The sequence below is a fragment of the Cannabis sativa genome, chromosome 9, assembly GCF_029168945.1.
Source record: "Cannabis sativa cultivar Pink pepper isolate KNU-18-1 chromosome 9, ASM2916894v1, whole genome shotgun sequence".
Classification (NCBI taxonomy): Eukaryota; Viridiplantae; Streptophyta; class Magnoliopsida; order Rosales; family Cannabaceae; genus Cannabis; species Cannabis sativa.
The window spans coordinates 945,572-967,102 of NC_083609.1; the positions used below are offsets into that span (position 1 = coordinate 945,572).

Here is a 21,531-nt window from a genome sequence, read left to right on the forward strand (position 1 = left end):
TAATGTATCCATTACATTTCTATTCATTGTTATGTAACCCACAAATTAATATTTATGGCATCATAATAGAAATAAAATAAAATAAAATAATCAACATGACAAACAAAATATAACAATCTAGAATATTATAAATCAATTATCACAATCAAAGTTTCCACAAGAGCATGGTATATGTTTATCAAATTAATTTACTCTTCTTTCTTTTTTTTTCAAGAAATAAGGGTTTGACAGTATACATTTTTAAGTTGATGAAAAACTGCCTCAATTTCTTTTTTTTGTTTTTAAAAAAAAAATCCCATGAAGGTATAAATAGAATCAAATTAAGGGTAGTGTTGGGCTCTGCATGCATATCATTTTATTTGAAATATATTGATTAAAAAATGTGAAATCATAGAAATGAGATCAAAAAATTTGATATTTTTTTGTACACCTTTTTTTTTTCTTGTGTGTACGTACTTGATTATAAGAAATCTAGATCCAAAATCAGCACAAGTCCACATGAATACTCATGGTCATATACTTAATTAAAGAATAATAAAAAAAATTAATTCAGTTAAGAAAATATAATAATTAATTTACACTAAACAATTCAATAATTACACAAACGACAAGTAATTTAATCAAAATATATAAAAAAAACAACAAACCATGCATTATTAACTAACAGATCAACTCGCCCAACTCGCCCAACTCGACTCGACGACTCACTTGAAGGATCATAAAAACTCATGCATTATTACATCACTACATACTCCACATCCATCGTTATAAGAAATTAAATAATGATAATAAAAACAATTCAATTAAAAATACAACAATTAATTTGTTAAAAATATAAAATAATTAATAATACTACACAAACGACAATTTAAGCAAAATATAATACAACTTCTAACAAAACGACAATTAAAAGATACAAAACGACACAAAAACATGCAAAAACGTAATTACGTCATTGCTAACGTACTTTCTCTCTCTTTCCTTCACTTTCATATAAATATCAAAACTTAATAACAGTTCAACTCGTCCAACTCGACTCACCCGACTCACTCAACTCAACTCAACAATGGCACGCCTCAGATTCATCTTAGTAACCTACCCAGCTCAAGGCCACATAAACCCAACTCTCCAATTCGCCAACCGTCTCACCTCCGCCGTCCACGGCGGCGCCGACGTCACCTTCGCCATCCCTCTCCACGCTTACCGCCTCATGACAGCAAACGGGTCAGAATCCGACCCGAACAAAACTATAGAAACCTCAAACGGGTCGGTCATAACCTTCGCCCCGTTCTCAATCGACGGTTATGATTCCGTAATCGGCGATGACCGGCGCCGCTACTTGTCGGAGATGAAGCGGTGTGGGACCCGAGCCGTAAGAGATCTCGTCGTTTCGGGTCGAAACGACGGTCTTCCGTACAGTTTCTTGGTCTACACGCTTCTTCTGCCGTGGGCTGGTGTCGCCGCCGACAGTGTTGGTCTGCCGTCGGCGATGTTGTGGATTCAACCGGCGACGGTTTTTGCTTTGTACTATCGTTATTTTTACGGTTGTGGTGATTTGATAAGAGAGGTTTTTGAGAGAGGGGATTGTTGTCGTTTTTTGAAAACGACAATAGTTGGATTGTCGTTGGAGTTTAGTAGGAGGGATTTTCCTTCGTTTATGGATCATGAAGGTACTTATCACATGGTTATGGAGAGTTTTGAGGAGCAATTTGAAATGATTGAATCTAGAAAGGAGAAGAGAATTATACTTGTCAATAGTTTTGATGAGTTGGAGGGTGAGGCGTTGGGAGCTGTTAGCGGTGTCAATTTGATTGGAATCGGATCGTTGATTCCATCAGCCTATTTCGATGAAAAAGATTGTCGTGGTGATGATAAGGTGTTTCGTGGAGATCTTTTCGAGAGATCGAAGGATGATTACATCGAATGGTTGAACTCGAAGAATGTAAGGAATGTGGTTTATGTATCGTTTGGGAGTCTTTTGGATTTGCCTAAGGAACAAATGAAGGAAATAGCTAAAGGGTTGTTGGATTTTTGTCATCCATTTTTGTGGGTCATTAAAGAAAAAAGTCATCACAAGTATCATGACGATGATGTCGATGACAATGACAATGATGAGCTAATAAATTATAGGGAAGAGTTGTTGAAGCTTGGGATGATAGTGACATGGTGTTCTCAAGTGGAGGTTTTGTGTAATCAATCAATCGGATGTTTTGTGAGTCATTGTGGTTGGAACTCGACCCTAGAGAGCTTAGCTGCAGGTGTTCCAGTAATAGCGTTTCCCATTTGGTCAGATCAAGGAACAAATGCTAAGTTGATTGAGGATGCGTGGAAAACAGGAGCGAGAGTAAACCCTAACGAGAATGGTATTGTTGAAAGTGATGAGATTAAGAGGTGTTTGGAATTGGTCATGGGAGAAAATGAAGATGGGGCGGAAATTAGAAGAAATGCAATGAAATGGAAGGATTTGACAAGGGAGGCTACTAAAAAAGATGGATCTTCGGATAAAAATCTCAAGTCTTTTGTTGCGGAAATGGTTTGTGGAACTACAATTTGTAACGATTCTATTAATGCGTTGTAAAATTTATTTTTTCTTTTGATTTGTGAGAACAAATTTCTTGTTCTTTTCTTAATTGTTTTAGAGTTGGAGTTGATGTGCCTTAGTTTTAATCCAAATTTATCTTTTGGTAACCCCTAAGCATAATTTCACTTACTATAATTCTAAACGTTAATTTGACTTAATTATGGTAATGCACTATTGCTTTAACGTTAATTTAGGTTCGGTTGCATGGCAATTCCATTATTAATGTGATCAATATCATCAAAATAATGCAATGAGCTAGTTTGGTTAAAAAAAAAATTGAACAAATTCAAGCAAAAAATATTTATAATTTGATTTGTAAATAAAATTATTAACATTTCCTTACAAAAACATTTCATCCTAAAAAAAATATTAGCATTTATTGAAATTGAAAACTTCTTGTTTGTTAACGTTAGTGATATTTATGACCAATTAAACTCTTTTTTTTTAGAACTTCTCGTTTTTAAATTTATTGTTACAAGAAGTTATTTTTTTTCTCCAGCTAGGTGTGCCGGCCTTTTGAAAGTATAGGTGTGGTTTGGTCGAGATTGTGTTTTTCTATTGCGATTCAAATTTTTGCTATGGCGATTATCTCTTTGACATTGAGTATTTTAATCTTGTCTCTGTGATATAATTGTTTTTATTTTGTTGTTGGTTTTTTTTTTTATTCTTCGATGCTCGCCATCAAATCACTATTATTGGTTGGATATAACAAGTTTTTCGGGGCTGAAGAGGTTGTTAGTAGTGCAGTTACGTACTTTGCACAATAATTGAGATATCAAGCTACAAGGTTAAATGAACCTGCTGCAACAGTTTATATATACTATTGTATATCTTGAGCCGTAGATAAAATTGAACATATGTATTCTTAAGGTTAACTATGATGTTGTAATCTTTTTCATTATTTTTTTTTTGTCAAATGATCTAGGAATGAACAACTGATTATGTGACTTGTTTTTTCTAATTCTAATCTTGTTCGTGTTAGCAATGAGGGAGATATCCCGATTAGACCTCGTGTTTTGCAAAAATTAACGATTGAACCCTTTTTTTTTGTTAAATAAAAAATTGGACTTTGTATTTTTTTAAAATTGTACAAAATAGTACCGTAAACTAACTTTTTTATCAAAATAAATGTCAATAATAACCCAATTTATAGTTGTTATGATAAAATTAGGTAAATTTTCTACATCAGATCCAGTTAAAAACATATTAAAAATTAAATTTAAAATACTATTTTATACTATAGATCTAATTTAATATTTTATAAAATAAAGGGCCCACTCATAATTTTTGTATAATACACTAAGTCAAAATAGCATTAACCCTAAAATAAACAAATAAATAAATAGGGTTTGATTTTAATGAAAACAACTCATAGAGTCATGCCATTTTCTTACATTGTATAATCAAAACGGATAAACAAAAGACAAATGTCAATTATGCCTTACATAGTTGAGATCAAACCATTAAATAAATACTAAAATATTATTATTTGTATTTAATTAGTAATTAAACTTTTTACAATATATATATTTATATAAATTAGTATACTATAAATACCAACTGTCATTGCATGCATGCATGCCCAATGCAAGTTTAGTAAGACTCGAAGAAAAATAAAATATTAACAAATTCCCACCAGTTGTAAATAAATAAAAATGGAAAAATCCAAGAAATTATAAATAAAATAAAATATTAAATATGAATAAGAATAAGAAATAGACAAAATCCAAAAAATAAAAAACGAAAAATATCAATAATAATAATAACAATTCTCAGCCGTTTCTCAACTATCATAAACGTAAAATATATATTATTATAGCTCAAATAATAAAAGAGTATAATTTGAAGTATACATATTTTTAATAAATATTTAAATTTAATTGTTTGTAATAATAATACTACTACATGACGTGACAATCTATACTTGTTATAAATTTTTAATTTTATTTAAAAATTAATTTAAACATTTAAATAAAAAATAATACATTATAATAAAAGTTTTACAAATATAACTTATTATTATCGTGAAATTTAAATATTTATTTACAACCGAAACTTAAATATATTTAGGGCCGACTCTATACTAATTTAAACTTTACGTAAAAATAAAAATTAAAGCCTAATGAAAAAATGAGGTTGTTAAGATTTGATCACGAACATATTAAATATTACTCTAATCAAATTACTGTTGAGTTGCAACATATATTTATTATTATGAGTATTATTTTTTATTTTACTATTAACTATATTTTAATTTTTTTTCAAAATAGGAACCTGAGCGGTAGAAAATTTAAGGCGGCCGCCTTTTTCATCTCAGCTCAAGATCCACCCTGAGTACATTTACGCCACAAATTACCCTCTAATTAAAATTACACCCTTCAAAAAAATATAATTCAATAAATAATAAATACACACAAATTCCAAGAAATTAATTATAATAATAATAAAAACAAATTCTCAGCAATTTCTCAAACCGATTCTTCTTTCATCTCCCTTATATATAACTTAGTACACATTCAACTCACTCACTCACTCAACTCAATCCAAACCTTTCTCAAAAAACGACACCGTTTCCCCATAAAAAACCACTCAAAACAAACACTTTCCCAAACCAAAACCATAACAAAATACCCACGCGCCGCCGCACCAACCTTCTCCACAGATGAAGAATCTTCCTCCTCCGCCACCGCCGCCGCCGCGTTTCATGGTGATGACGTACCCAGCTCAAGGCCACATAAACCCATCTCTCCAATTCGCCAAACGCCTCGCCACCACCTTCGGCGCTGACGTCACCTTCATCATACCCCTCTCCGCCTACCGCAAAATGACCAAATCTTCGGGTTCGGATCCGGACCCGGATCCAAAACCCGGGTCGGGTTTGAGTTTCGCTCCGTTTTCGATAGACGGTTACGAAGACGGTTACAAACACGGCGGTGATATGAAACACTACACGTCTGAGATGAGACGTTGCGGATCTAAAGTCATATCAGATCTCGTCGTTTCGAGTCGAAACGACGATCGACCTTACTGTTGCTTCGTCTACACTCTTCTCCTTCCTTGGGCCGCCGCGGCCGCCGCCGATCTCGGAATTAAGCCGGTGATGTTGTGGATTCAGGCGGCGACGGTTTTCGATTTGTATTATTATTATTTCAATGGGTTTGGAGAAGTTATTAGGGAGATTATGGGAAAACGACAATCTGATTCCAAAACGACATTTCCTGGGTTGTCGTTTGAGTTTAAACGACAAGATTTTCCGTCGTTTATGGATGCTGAGGATGTTTATTACTTTATTATTAATCATTTTGAAGAACAGTTTTCGATGATTTCGAGTAGAGATCATAAAAAATCGTCAATATTGGTCAATACTTTTGATGAGTTGGAATCTGAAGCTTTGCGAGCGGTTAGCGATATTAGTGGTCAGAAATTGATTGGGATTGGACCGTTGATTCCGTCAGCTTTTACTGACAGAATTGACCCTTCTGACAATTCTTTTGGTGGCGATATTTTTCACGAGGGAGAAAACGACAAAGGGAGTGTTTTGGAGTGGTTGAATTCGAAGGCTAAAACGACGGTTGTTTATGTGTCGTTTGGGAGTATTTTGGATTTGAGTAAACAACAAATGGAGGAAATTGCTAAAGGGTTGTTATCTTTTGGTCAACCTTTCTTGTGGGTTATAAAGTCAAAGGTTGAAAGCTACAACGTTTGCGATAATGAGTTAGTCGAGTTTAGAGAAGAGTTGGTTAAGCTGGGAATGATAGTTCCTTGGTGTTCTCAATTGGAGATTTTGAGTAACGAGTCAGTTGGGTGTTTCGTGACTCATTGTGGTTGGAACTCGACGCTAGAGAGCATGGTTTGTGGGGTTCCGATGGTAGCTTTCCCGAAATGGTCAGATCAAAGGACGAATGCTAAGTTGATCGAGGAAGAGTGGAAAATTGGGGTGAGAGTGAAACCAAACAAGGATGAAATTGTTGAGGGCGAAGAAATTAAGAGGTGTTTGGAGACGGTTATGAGGAAAGAAAATAATGAAATGGAAAGGAACGGAAAGAAATGGAAGGATTTGGCTAAAGAAGCTGTGAAAGAAGGTGGTTCTTCTTATAAAAATCTTCAATCTTTTGTGGCAGAAATGAATAGTATATCTTAATTTAATTTAAAGTAATTTATTTATATATATTTTGTGAGATTTTTAATTTCTAAATTATATGATCGTGTGAGATATGTTTGATTCTCCAACTTTCAATATTTCAAATTTTAATTGATTAATTGTCTAGTAAAATACATAAATATTATCATCTGTATACATTGTATATTGATTTTTTTCTGTGTTATATATATAATATATTTTATGTGAAAACAATGACTTTTGTTATAAAGTAAAAACTATTAATTAACCAAATTTTCAAACTTAATAATGATAACTTTTGATCAATAGCATTATTATCCTATATAGAAAGAGTTATATTCTTAATTTTCTTCTTCTTCTTTTTTATTTCAAAAAAAAAAAAATCTTGGCCGACACTCTAAATTTTCTTCTTTAAATTTAAAGTTTTATTAATTTGGGTACATATTATTTATAAGCTTTAAAACACACTTATATATATGATTAAACAAATAATAGAGTGTTTTTATATATAGAGGCATAATATATCTAATTATTTCACATCTCCTCACATTGAAAAGGTCTCAAATAATAATTTCTCTATATAAAAATAATAATAATAATAATGTAGAGTTATATATAGTGATATTATCTTAATTAAGGTACGTACACATGTGGAGGTCTTTAAATTTTTTTTCCATGCACGTGCGTAGACTAAGTTGTATAATTAAGTGTTGATCAAAGAAAAAAATTGTAAACAAAGTCAAAAGATGTTATGAAGTATCAATCATTTTCAAATCAATATCATGCATCAATATTATTTTCTATTATTCCAAAAAACCCACTATATATTTTTACAGTCTTTATCTAATTTAATCTAATCACTACATGTTCACAGTAAATATACATAATTTAATCTGTTATTAGTAATTAATTATTATTATACTTCTGTAATTAATTGTAATACATTTCTCTTTGTATTCGACCAGTCTATAATAATAATAATAATAATAATAATAATAATAATAATAATAATAATAATTATAATAATAATAATAATAATAATAATTATAATAATAATAATAATAATAATAATAATAATAATAATAATACATGGTTAATTAGTAGTGATTTTCTACTTTGTGTTGAATTACTGCTGCAAAAACTCAAAAATAATAATAAAGCTCCAAACATTGACATTAAATCATTAGTATGGGTAGTTGGAATAATAATAATAATAATAATAATAATAATAATAATAATAATAATATATTATTATTATTTTTTAATTTTGTAGGTATTTGGGTTAGAAGTTACATTCCCTAATTTTGAGTTTTTTTTATGTATTAAGATTTTATTGTTTGGATATCTCTATATGCCCTTAGAATTAATAATAAAGATGAAAGAAAATCCTTGAGTAATTTTGTAAATTTTTTATTTTTGTTATTTTAATCTGTATCAACTATCTTTTAAAAAAATAAATTAATGTGGAAGAAAAAAGACAATAGTTTATAAAACGACAACTTTTAATAAAAACGACAAGGATAGAGAAACGACAACATTATAAGAGATCAACAGAGATTTGGAAGAAACGACAAAATTGGATAAAAGATGAAAATAAATGACACGTTTTGAGATAAACGACAGCAATAAGAATAAAGAACCGACAAAATCCTTAAAAGCTACTATACATATGGAAAACGACAATAGTTGATAGAAAGAAGCGACAACAATAACCAAAAACGACAATAGATTACAGTATTTGATTTTTTTTTAATAAAAAACAGTAGAATAAAGAATAATAATAATAATACATGACTAGCTATTCAAATTTTGATGTAAATATATAGATTTTTTATGAAATGAAAATTAGTATCTCATTATATTTTTGTGGTTAAATATTTTTATTATTATATTTTTTCAAATCTCAAATATATGTTGAAAGTAGTTATAGTCATGTGGTATAATTGTATTCAAATCTTAACACAACACACAAAGTTTGTAATAACAACAATGATGAGTTGATTAAAGGTTTGGCCCTCTTAAGATCAACTTGATGTGGATTGTGTCATCTGAGATTCTCGAGGTCACTACTAATGTTCTAATTAAGATGATCTGAGGTATAAGATTATGATAACTTATAAAATTATTAAAATTACTAAAGAGGTAAGAAAGTTGGATAAAAATTGAAATAATTGTATGACATATGGACCTGTATTTTCAAATATTAGAAATTTTAAGTAGCAATTTAGCCACCTAATTGTGATTAGGGTTGGACTCACATAAAAGTGGGAATAAATGCCCTCCTGAAAAAAAAAAATTGAAAAAAATGTATTTATCTTTAAGTTAATTAAACTAATTTATATATAATAGAAGTTAAGAGTTAAAATTTTTTATAGGAACATTTTTTATTTTTTAATATTACAGTTTACATTTTGAACAACCTTTTTAATATTAATTAATTTGAAGAACATGTGATTCCACATGCATCTATATTATCCTTAACACATCTCTTGGGTTTTTCTGTTTTTTTGTTTGTTTTTTTTTTTGTGGCCATGCATATATATATATATATATAATATTGTATAATAAGGACAAAACAAATATTAATATATATGATGAAACTATATATTTTGAAGTAAATTTCATCACCACATACGTAGCTTATCTATTTTGTGAGGTCATCAAATTATGTGCAAGTCTTTTAAATCAAATTCTCCACTTGAGATCTAATTTTATGATTGATATTCCTGCAAAAAAATATATTTTATTGTCAATAAAAACAAAAAAAAAAAACAAAAACATATCTCACTATCAACTTCTTACTTAAAGTCAATATTTTAATACTAATTTTTGTTTTTATATATAGATTTATTATTTAGTAATTACTAAGTATAATACAAAATAATAATATATATACCAGATACACAGCAAGGAGAGCAATCAATAAACGGCTTTCTTTTTTTTTTTAAAAAAAAAAATATAAATTAATAACAAAAATTTGAAAGAGAAAAATAAGTTGACTATTGCTATAAAGTGAAGCCTTAGAATAATATGTAGTCATTTTTTTTATAAAAATATTATTAAAATATATGAGACGTAATATTAAATTTCTCTAATAATAATACATTTACGTAAAAAAAATAATATTCATGGTATTACTCTTGCATTTAGCATTTAAATAAATATTTTCGAAACTTAATTTAAATAAAGTGAGAAACAAAACATGAATCCATATAAAGAGTAAAAAAACCAAAATTATAATTAGAGGTAAAAAAAATAAATAAAATAACTTTGAAAATTTTTATGGTGTTTTCATACTTGAATAATAACTTATTTTTTTTTATGTGCCAATATACATTGTATATATTTATTTATAATATTCTTTAAACTTTTAAAAATTTAAAATAATTTACAATACTAAAACTAATATTTTTATAAAACTAAAAATACTATTTAAATAGTCTAATTAAATCATATTTTCTCAATAGTAAATTATTCTAATTAAATTTCACAAACAAAATAATTATAGTGTAATTGATTTTAAAGTTGAAAACTATCTATAAATGAAGGAACCATCCAATAACTTTAATATTTAAATACAATTTTATTAAATATTTTTCATGTGAAAATTATTCACCACAAAAATAATAATAATAATAATAATAATAATAATAATAATAAATATATAATAATAATATATATAGTAACTTCTTTCTTTCTTCTTCTTCTTCTATAAATAATACCAAAAACCTTATCAAATTCACTTTCATTCAAAATCTCTCATTTTTTTTTTCTTATCTTAAAATAAAATAAAAGAAAAAAAAACAGAGAAAGTAAAAGCCACGCGCCGCCGCAACAGAACAATGTCACGGCCAAGATTTCTTCTTGTAACATACCCAGCTCAAGGCCACGTAAACCCATCTCTCCACTTCGCCGATAAACTCGCCGCTACCGGTGCTGACGTCACCATCCTCACCACAACTACCGGATACTCATGCGTGTCACGTGCCACTGGTCACGTGACCAAATACTTTGAAAAACCACATAACCAAAACGACTCCGTATCAGGCGTTATATCCTTTGCTCCATTCTCCGACGGCTACGACGACGGTTTCAAACCGGAAAATGACGTCAACCACTACTTGGCTGAGATGAGGCGTTGTGGGTCTGAAGCTGTGAGAAACGCCATCGTTTCGGGTCGAAACGAGGGTTGTCCGTACTGTTGTTTGGTGTATACGATTCTTATTCCTTGGGCTGGACTTGCCGCCGGCGAAATGGGGTTGCCGGCGGTGCTTTTGTGGATTCAGCCGGCGATGGTGTTCGATATTTATTATTATTATTTTCATGGGTATGAGGATGTTATAAGGGAAAGTAGTAAACGACAAGAAATTGGGGAAACGACAATGACATTCCCGGGATTGTCGTTGGAGTTTAGTTGTAAGGATTTACCGTCGTTTATGGACGCAAAAGATACTTATTTGTTTGCTATTCCTCTCTTTCGAGAAGAATTTGAGATACTCGAGAAGAAAGTTAGGCCGAAAGTCTTGGTCAACACTATTTACGAGTTAGAGAGGGAGGCTTTCGAAGCTGTAGAAACCCAATTAAATTTGATTGGAATTGGACCTTTGATTCCGACATCTTTTCTTGATGGAAAAGATGTCACTTCTAATAATGATGACTCGTCGAAAGAGAAGTATATTGAGTGGCTTAACTCGAAGCCTAAAACAACAGTTGTTTATGTGTCGTTTGGGAGTATGGCAATTTTATCTGAGCAACAAATGGAGGAAATGGCTAAAGGGTTGTTAGAATTTGGTCGTCCTTTCTTGTGGGTCATAAGGGAAAATGTGAAAGACAACAATAATAATAGCAAGTTGAGTTGTAGAGAAGAGTTGGATAAGCTTGGAATGATAGTTCCGTTGTGTTCTCAAATGGAGGTTTTGAGTAATGAGTCAGTTGGGTGTTTTGTAACTCATTGTGGTTGGAACTCGACGTTGGAAGGTTTGACTTCGGGGGTTCCCATGATAGGGTTTCCCCAATGGTCAGATCAAGGAACGAATGCTAAGTTGATTGAAGATGCATGGGGAACTGGGGTTAGAGTAAAACTCAATAAAGATGGAATTGCAGGAAATGAAGAGATTAAGAGGTGTTTGGAATTAGTCATGGGAGGAAAAGAAACCGTAGCGGGGGATAGTGGGAAGGAAAGTTGGGTGGAAAAGAGAAGAAATGCAAAGAAATGGAAGGATTTAGCTCGAGAAGCTGTTAAAGAAGGCGGATCTTCTGATAAGAATCTGAAAGCTTTTGTAAGTGAGATGGTTGAACAAAGTGGTAATAAGTAATATCTTGAATCTTCTAATTAAAATGTTATTTGCATATCTTAAAAGATATGTTTACACAACTATCATTAAATGAAGATGTTAATTTTAAATTTCTTGATATTTTTCAAATTTTGTGTGATTTTGTCCTTGAATCTTTCATTACATGCATGCATTGTTTGGTTAAAAGGATCAAAAAGTAAAAAAAAAAAAATTATAGAAGACAGAAGTTAACCAGTTCCATAAATTAATGAAATTAGTTTTTACACATATAATAACATATTTATTTTTTATTGAGGAAACTTGTTTCTATGTGTCTTTATGTAACTTTTATTGATTTATAAAACTGAATTTTGGTTGTTATTATATGAATGAAAATAATTAACAAATACAATCAAAGTCAGATACAGTAGAACGAACTTAAGAATACTCTATTCAAGAATAACCTCTAATTTATTATAAAAAAATCAAGTCTCAATATAGGCCAATTATAAATAAAAATAACTAATTAGTTATACATTTTCAAAGTCCTATATTAATAAAATATACCTTTATATAAGAATAATTACCTCTTAATAAAATATAAACATATATTTTGTAAATTTATTTAAGTAAAATTAATAATTTTATTCTAAATTATAATACATGTATAAACATTTTATTTACTCTAAAATAATTTTATTATTACATAGTATTAATAATTATTTATTGTTATTTTGTTACATTGATATTTTTTTGTATTTATAACATCTCAATTAGAATATAATTTACCTGATCTCAAGTGTATTCTTGAATAGAGATTATATTGTATAATTATCTATTACTACTACTACTAGCATTGATGACCTATGCAGCAAGGAAGTGCACCAGCATTGAAAGTAATGGTCCCAATCATAGAAGATTTGGCTTGCAAGCTTGAGGCTCTAGCATGCTTGCTGAGACTCCACATGGGGTGAAGTAGGCAACATTCAATAGAAGATCACTTTTTGATCCCCAATTCCAATTTTCCCAACAACAACAGATTTCTCTACCCTCTAAAGTTACCTGCCTAGAATATATAACTAATTTATGTTTAAATAAATAAATAAATAAATAAAAACTTTAATTATTAGAGTAATGCAGGGCATCTTAAAGTGTTTTTACTATCATCATAAAACGTGACATAATGTTATTGATGTATTTTAATATTAGATTGATATATAGAGAACTGCTAATAAATTATAAAATATCATTATCAGTGTATTTAATGTGCTTAATATCAATGCTTGAAAAAACAAAATTTTGAGATTTTGTATTTGTTATTTATTATTTTGTACCTCTTTTGCAAAACGGTTGGTTGGATAGCTATTAATGGTGGGATTAGCACTACCACCAATGGCATACATCTCTCAATACGTGTAGTCATTGTTTACCACATGGAAATATCTGTCTACATCTCTGTTATTATTTCAAAACTCAGTTGATTTACATTAAAAAAAACATTAATTATTTCAGTTTTAAAACTATCTTTACTGTAACAGTCAGTAGTCCTATGATCCGTAAAGAAAAAAACTGGGTAAGCTGTTCAATCTCACATCGCCTGGGGAAAGTCAAGTGTGATGATTTTAAGACAATGTAGGTATGAGACTACACAGTTGAAAAAAGCTTAAATGGATTAATTGATACTACCTATATCAACAAGGTGCATCTTATTTTTCGGTAGCCCATCACGAAAGAACTCCACAGTTAAACATGCTTGACTTGGAGTAATTTTAGGATGGGTGATCTCCTGGAAAGTTTTCACAAGAAGCGTGCGCGAGTGAGGACAAAGCACACTGGAAACCACTCGTGTTGATCTATAGGGTCAGTTGGCAATCCATGAAGCAGCCAGAGTGATGTACTCGTGTATAAGAGTCATTTATTCTGTGAGTGTAAGGGCCTAATAAAAACTTGAAGCGGGGACGTTATATTTACCGTCGTTTATGGATGCGAAAGATACTTATTTGTTTGCTATTCCTCTCCTTCTAGAGGAATTTGATATACTCGAGAAGAAAGTTAGGCCGAAAGTCTTGGTCAACATTATTTACGAGTTGGAGAGAGAGGCTTTCGGTTCTGTAGTAAGCCAATTAATTTTGATTGGAATTGGACCTTTGATTCCGACATCTTTTCTTGATGGAAAAGATGTCACTTCTAATAATGATGACCCGTCGAAAGAGAAGTACATTGAGTGGCTTAACTCGAAGCCTGAAACAACAGTTGTTTATGTGTCGTTTGGGAGTATGGCGATTTTGTCTGAGCAACAAATGGAGGAAATGGCTAAAGGGTTGTTGGAATTTGGTCGCCCGTTGTTGTGGGTCATTAGGGAAAGTAAAGATAGTAATAATAATAACGAGTTGAGTTGTAGAGAAGAGTTGGATAAGCTTGGAATGATAGTTCCGTGGTGTTCTCAAATGGAGGTTTTGAGTAATGCGTCAGTTGAGTGTTTTGTGACTCATTGTGGTTGGAACTCGACGTTGGAGGGTTTAACTTCGGGGGTTCCCATGATAGGGTTTCCCCAATGGTCAGACCAAGGGATGAATGCTAAGTTGATTGAAGATGCATATGGAACTGGAGTTAGAGTGAAACTCAGTGGGGAAGGAGTTGCGGGAAATGAAGAGATTAAGAGGTGTTTGGAATTAGTCATGGGAGGAAAAGAAACCGTAGCGGTAAATATTGGGAAGGAAAGTTGGGTGGAAAAGAGAAGAAATGCGAAGAAATGGAAGGATTTAGCTCGAGAAGCTGTTAAAGAAGGCAGATCTTCTGATAAGAATCTCAAGGCTTTTGTGAGTGAGATGGTTGAACGAGGTGGTAATAAGTAATATCTTGAATCTTCTAATTAAAATGTTGTTTGTATATCTTAAAAGATATGTTTACATAACTATCCTTAAATGAAGATGTTAGTTTTAAATTTCGTGATATTTTTCAAATTTTGTGTGGATTTTGTCCTTGAAGCTTCTATTAGATACCGAAAGATTTATATTGTTCTTTACATTTGTTCATTAATAAATAATATATAGATCTTGAATCTTTCTATTTACAGTGATCTTTTTATATCTTTAGATTTACTTCCAATAAAAGAAGTACAGATATATGTTATACATGCATGCATTGTTTAGTTGAAAGTATAGAAAATTAAAAAAGAAAAAAAAAAATATTTAACTCGAGAAACTACTAAGAAAGTGGATCTTTTAGTAAAAAAATGAATAATAATAATAAGGGTAAATATTATTTTGGACTCTCTATATTTTACAAAAGTTACTGACTGATTGGAGTTTCTATTTTATTAAATGATAAATTAGATTTTATATTTTCTAAAATAGTACACTTAGTTCAATTTTCGCCAATTATTTTTTAATATAACCAACTTCTCTAATACGTATATTGTAAATAATGTAATCAGTTTGATCATAATATCTTCAAGTCACGTTATAATTTAATAAAATAGATAGTCGTAATCTTAATCTAATTTTGAATCTTCCAATAATTAAATGTTGTTGTACATCTTCATAGCAAGAAAATGTTGTTGTATATCTTGAAAGATATGTTTTACCTACTACAAATAGTTAAGATATGTTGAATCTTCCATTGCATTATAAATGATGATTGTAGTTATTAAGTTTTGTGATACCAATCTTAAATTTCCAAATTTTATTTTGTTTTTCTCCTTGAAGCTTTTATGACACACCTAAAGATTTGTTTTTCTATGCAATTCTTTCCATTAGTAGTGTTTTGTCATATCCCCATAAAGAGAAAGTAAAGATATATATTGCATGCATGCAAGGGATGGAAAATGTTTTAGTAAAGTTGCTGAATATTTATTTTATTAAATGATAAAATGAATTTTATATTTTTTAAAACAGTAATACTATAAGCTCAATTTTCGTCAACTTTTTTTTTTAATAAAACCAATCTAAAATCAATTTCTAGTACGAACAGATACAAAAAAGTATAACTAGTTTGGTCATAGTACCTTCAGGTTAAGTAATTAAGTTTTAATTTGACAAAAATTAAACAAAAGATACTATTTTGTACCATTTTGAAAAATACAGGTCTAAATTATCTTTTAACAAAATAGAAGATTCAATCAGTAACTTTTACACAATATAAGGTGCAAAATGATATTTACCCCTAAAAAATAATGCTTTTAAATTACAAAATTACAATTCGATAAAATTATATAAAGTATTTTTAACAAAAAAAAAAAAAGAATAAATAAATACTTTTAAATTTGAAGTATTTTATAAAACTTTTCTCCTACAACTCTCTCTGTCTAAAGTTTGAAAGATATTTAAGATTCTTAAATTTAGTAAGGTTATTATTTAGCATTGCCCAACATTACAAGAGCTGCACATATGGGTGGCTTGGCCCGACCCAAGCGATTCATATTTTAGAAAGCCCATTTTTAAAAATGAAGGTCCAGCCCGCGGGCCTAAGCCTATATTTTTGTAAGTCGTACTTGTGTCCCCGAGCTCATGCCAATTTCGTGCGATGCCAAAAAGTTCAACCCAAATATAGAACTCTATTGAGGTTTATGTCCTAAAAATTATTTTATGTTATTAAGAATAATAGGACAATTTTATTAATTGAGTCAAACTAACAAAGTAAATAACACATTTAATTACTTTAAAAAGCTAATTCGAATAATTAAATTAGGTATACAATCTACATAAAATAAATCAAAATATGATTTACAAATTTTAAAGACATTTCTTTTATAAATTATCACAATCCTTTTTTTTTTTTTTTTCAATTTATAGACCTCAAAATTAAAATCTTTATATTTTAAACATCTTCAATTTTTATATAAGTCAAAATTAAGATACGCGAGTGTTCTAGTAAACTAACTCCTTGAATCACCACCCTAGAACTGAATGAACAACAATTAATTTAATTCAGAAAATCAAATCGAGAGCGCATAATTCTTGATCAAAATCCTTAAGTGAGAAAGAACTTATTATTCCTTTTTTAATAATTCTTCTCTTATTATCCCTTGGATCGAAATCACCGAGTAGGTACATAATCGATAGATCTCAATTATAATCTCCAATTCTCATAATATCGTGTAATTACGATATATTATTATTTATACATAATTGAACATTTCAGTATCATTACTACATTCCAAACACATTTTATATTTAAAATCTACCAAATAATAAATAAAGCATTTGGAAGAAGAGGAAATTTAAATAATATTATAAAAAGGGGAAAATTACAATGCACTCAACAAAATTTGACCATTTTCCTTGGCAAACATTAAACTTTAAAATATCGAAACAATTTAAGAAATACAAAACTTTTTCTTATGAAAAGATTAGCTAAATCCCATAATTTGAGTACTTACTAATGCTTAGAACGAGAGTAATGATTATCATTAGGATTTCTCTTGCCACTGAAAGCAGCTAATGCTTTCCTTACTGGGGGCTGAAAAGGAGCTCTTTTATCACTATGGTGTTGGCTGAAGAGGTCGCTCGAGACGAAAAGGTCATCTCCCTGAAAGTGTAAAAATATCGATACGAAAAATCAGACATTGGTATAATTTAATTGGGACGAAAAATATCGATATGAAGCCAACCTCTTTTGCTGCTGCTTTCTTCTTCGCCTTTGGATATAGCATCTTGTGGGGTAGTTGATCTTCGCGTAAGATGAGGTTCTTTGTAACCGCATCTCTTCCACCTTGCGGTAATGGTAGTGAGAACTGCATACAAGAAAAGTGTCAACAACAAACGAATTGACTAAAGAAATGCTGAAATTGGAATAATAAGAGTTTGTATCGGTGGATGAGGTATAAACTTACTTTAGTGCCACGCAGTATGATACGAGGACGTCGAGCTGCCAAAACAATTCCATTCTCACCGACTGTAACAGCTACTTTACGTAAAGTGCCACCGTTTCCACACTTAGGACAGAAAATTCTCCCTATCTCAGCAGTCACTGTATAGCAGGCATGGCACCTCAAAACCCACCTGGAAAAAAAAATGTCATACATACATTTTGACATGGTAAATGCTTAGAAATTGTACAATCAAGTACCTTTGCAGCTGGCGGATCTGCATACCACCTGGTGCTAGTAAGCGTAAACCCATCTGAAGAATAACATTCTGCATAGCGAAATCACTAGTTATACAAGCCACACTGGACTCGGACAAGGACCTGAGCGCCCAGCTCTGCTCACTACTATCACCATCCTCGGTATTTGAGGCATCAACACTATCACTGATCTCGCTTGAGAGCTCTAAATGGTCGAGCTCTTCACTATCTCCTTCAGCGCTTCCATTCTCATCTTGATTCGCTGAATCTCCTTCCAACCTCATCTGGTCCAGGACTGTAGAAAGACTTTCTTCATCATTCTGTCCAACTTGCATGTGACTCTCTTTAACACCATTCTCTTCCTCTGTTACACCATTGTTCTCTCCAGTTACCTCATTCTTTTCAGAAGCCTTATCTTTTTCGGATAAAGCTTCATAATGCTCCCACCTAGCTTTTCTTCTGAGAAATCTTCTATGAGTGCTTCGACTGACAGCAGGCATCCAGTCACCAGCATCATCACCAAACTCTCCCTGAGACGCATCTATTCCATCAACCACCATCTTTTTTCCTTCAATATTTATCTCCTTTTTCTTAGGAGGATATGATCTTTTTGGTCCCCCATGACCTTCTTCACCATCCTCCTGCTGATGCTCAGAACTAGTATCGGAAATAACATTCAAGTTCAAATCTTTCAAGGGAAGGATTCTAGAATTGTCATTCGATTTATCTTCACCTTGGTGTTCCAAAGCTTCCCATTCTTCCAAATTGGGAACATTAGAACCCCAACCAGGCAATTCTTTCTCAGGTAATCTCTTCACATTAACAGTATGAATAGCAGGAGGACATTCCCTAAGGTGACTTGTACCATGAATTTGAGCCTCCAAAGTATAAGTCAGTGCAATAAGTTTGATATCCACATCCGATAATGTCTGTAAGTCTCCAGTGGCTCTTGCAAACTTAATCACTATTCAAAAACAAAACAAAAAATCAAATTGAAAACTAACTTAAAACCCAAGCTAGAAATAAACTTTTAATTCACATCTTCAACTAAATTATGATGCAATTGAAAGAGCCACATACCTCTATTGAGAGATTCAGGGGAAGGTTCCATGGACTGAACAGAAAAGGGGACTACAGAGAGTCGGTGGCGGGAGACAGGGTCACGAACCTCGTCCATGACCTCAGGAACGGAAACGAACTTGTCAGCGCATTGGGAAAGCTTCTCTCCGCCTTGGATGATGGCATTGGCATCGACTACAGCCACTGCAATGCCTTTGGTAGAGTTACAGGTTTGTGCGAAAACACCGACATTGGCCTCAGGGGTAGGATTTTGGGGCTTGGGAGCTACCTGGGATTTCACTATGCTACTCCAGCAAGAAGCTGGAGCTGGAGCTGGGGAAGGGTTTGGGGTTTCCTCCATAGTTATTACAACCTTTGTTAAAGCAAAACACACAGTCATACACACAAACAACCCAATAATAAAAATAAAAAAGATGAAAATTTTGGGCTTAAGCAATCTCTTCAAATTATTCAACTATGCATTATAAAATCCTTCTTCTCAAAATCTCACTCTCTAATCTAATATGTAAATAATCAAAATCAAACCCGTATATTAGAATTAATAAATTTAACTAAAAATAACACTAAACAACTACAATAATAAATGAAAGGATTAAACTTTCAGGGTTTAAGCAATCTCTTCAAATTATTCAACTATGCATAATACAACCCTTCTTCTCAAAATCTCACTCTCTAAGCTAATACGTAAAATTAACAAAATCAAAACCCTAAATTAAAATTAATAAATTTAACTAAAAATCAAAATTAACATATTTTTCATCAACGATTCATAATAACAACAGTAAGAATAAACAAAAAATATAGTTCTGATCTGAAAAATGAAAATCATTAGCAAGATAGAGGCGAAAGACAGACTCACTCAGCACCAGTATTCAGGGATAAAAAGAAGGGTTAATTCGTTGTTTCTGCTGCGGCGGCGCCGATTGAAGAGGGAACGGCGATGAAGGTTGAATCAATTTTCCGGTCGTCGAGCCTCGTGGGATGGTGGTGGTGGCGGCGGAGGTGGTCTCTGGTGTGGTGAGCCGCAGAAGAGAGAGAATGGAGATTGGAGTGAATAGAGAGAGAGAATGAGAGAGAAGGTTTTAGGTTTTAAAGGGTTTTTCCATTTTTTTTAATTGTTTTTCTTTTATATTTTTTTTTTTTTATTTTTAATATTTTATTTTTATTTATTTATTTGAAATTTTAATAATATTTCATTGAAAAAAAAAAAGAGACATTTATATAATAGACGAAAAAAAAAATTTAAAAATACATGGAAACATTTTTATTTTACTATTTCAACTTTTTTATTTGTAAAAATATATTCAATAAGGAAATAAATTATTTTCTTGGTTATTTTATAGTTGTGTTATTTTTTAGTTGTTGTAATATTGATTTCTCATCTATTTTAATTATTTTTTGACTTTTTTTTGTTAAACAAAAGAATATTTGTATAATTTCAAAATTTTATAAATATATTTTTGTAAATAAAATTTAAACCATAAAAATATAAATAAAATATAAAAAATAGTATTTTTTTTAAAATTTGCGTAACTAAAATGGAATACATTTCTTTCTAAAACAAGTTCACTTTTTTTCCTAATAACTTTGATAAATATGGAATTTATAACTTTTTATGATTTAATTTTTTTTTATAAGAATAAGAGGCTTAGTCTTATGGCAATGCTCCCCTTATTTGGACATTAGATTTTAATTAAGAAAAAAAAATGAAAGCCAAAAGATATTCCTTTTTTTTTCATCCAAAAAATTTAAAAATTAATTATAGTAATTTTATGAAATTTACATCAATTATAAATAAATATAAATAATGAAAGAATGATATCAAACTTATAAATATATATATTTCCCATCATTTTTTTCAACTATTATTTTGTCTTGTAAAATTAACAATCATTTTAGTAATAACTTTGTTTCTAACAATGTGTTGTGGTGGTCCTAAATTCTAAATGCATTTAAGTACCTATTAGTAGTAATTACTCTAATTAGTTTAAGTGATGAGTAGTTGTAAATAGTGATTAACTTTAATTAAAAGCCTGTTCGGTAACCTTTTTGTTTTCTATTTTTTTAAATTTCACTTAACAAATTTTGTAATTTGTTGACGGTTTTTGATTAATTAATTAAAAAATTGATTATATAATTGTTACCGAACAATACCTAAGTGTTTAATTTGCTTTTATCTTCACTTCACGCAAGTGAGTTGTTATTAATTAGCCAGGCTTTAGTAGTTTTGTAATAAATACTATTAAAGTGATCATTAGATTAATTATAAGTTGAACCTACCACATGCATTTCGATCGAATTGTTTTTTACAAGATTTTTCAATTTATTTAGATTTTTATTTTTTTTTGCGATTTTTAATTTTGAAAGGCAAAAATTCAATAGAATTTGATGTCCAGTTCGTCCGGGCCTCA

At 30.7% G+C, this 21,531-nt stretch overlaps 5 protein-coding genes across 5 annotated transcripts; 4 read left to right on the top strand and 1 right to left on the bottom strand.

Annotated features, from left to right (window-relative positions):
- Positions 1–1,033: 1,033 nt before the first annotated feature.
- Positions 1,034–2,688, top strand: LOC115722389 (phloretin 4'-O-glucosyltransferase). Its single transcript, XM_030651591.2, has one exon. It carries the CDS (start codon positions 1,067–1,069, stop codon positions 2,576–2,578), a length of 1,512 nt encoding a protein of 503 aa, XP_030507451.2. The 5' UTR covers positions 1,034–1,066; the 3' UTR covers positions 2,579–2,688.
- Positions 2,689–4,874: 2,186 nt separating this feature from the next.
- On the top strand, positions 4,875–6,885 carry LOC115722393 (phloretin 4'-O-glucosyltransferase). Its single transcript, XM_030651596.2, has one exon. It carries the CDS (start codon positions 5,244–5,246, stop codon positions 6,720–6,722), a length of 1,479 nt encoding a protein of 492 aa, XP_030507456.2. The 5' UTR covers positions 4,875–5,243; the 3' UTR covers positions 6,723–6,885.
- Positions 6,886–10,391: 3,506 nt separating this feature from the next.
- On the top strand, positions 10,392–12,115 carry LOC115722394 (phloretin 4'-O-glucosyltransferase). The gene has a single exon (XM_030651597.2). The coding sequence runs from the start codon at positions 10,544–10,546 to the stop codon at positions 12,014–12,016; it is 1,473 nt and encodes a 490-aa protein (XP_030507457.2). The 5' UTR covers positions 10,392–10,543; the 3' UTR covers positions 12,017–12,115.
- A 485-nt stretch (positions 12,116–12,600) lies between these two features.
- On the top strand, positions 12,601–14,937 carry LOC115722594 (phloretin 4'-O-glucosyltransferase-like). Its single transcript, XM_061103828.1, has one exon. The coding sequence runs from the start codon at positions 13,954–13,956 to the stop codon at positions 14,827–14,829; it is 876 nt and encodes a 291-aa protein (XP_060959811.1). The 5' UTR covers positions 12,601–13,953; the 3' UTR covers positions 14,830–14,937.
- Positions 14,938–17,184: 2,247 nt separating this feature from the next.
- LOC115722382 (RNA-binding NOB1-like protein) lies at positions 17,185–20,214 on the bottom strand. The gene is made up of 6 exons (XM_030651582.2): positions 19,980–20,214; positions 19,121–19,472; positions 18,044–19,004; positions 17,808–17,976; positions 17,586–17,708; positions 17,185–17,503 (listed from the first exon to the last, which is right to left on the bottom strand). The coding sequence occupies exons 2-6, from the start codon at positions 19,458–19,460 to the stop codon at positions 17,354–17,356; spliced, it is 1,743 nt and encodes a 580-aa protein (XP_030507442.2). The 5' UTR covers positions 19,461–19,472; positions 19,980–20,214; the 3' UTR covers positions 17,185–17,353.
- Between the last annotated feature and the right edge of the window lie 1,317 nt (positions 20,215–21,531).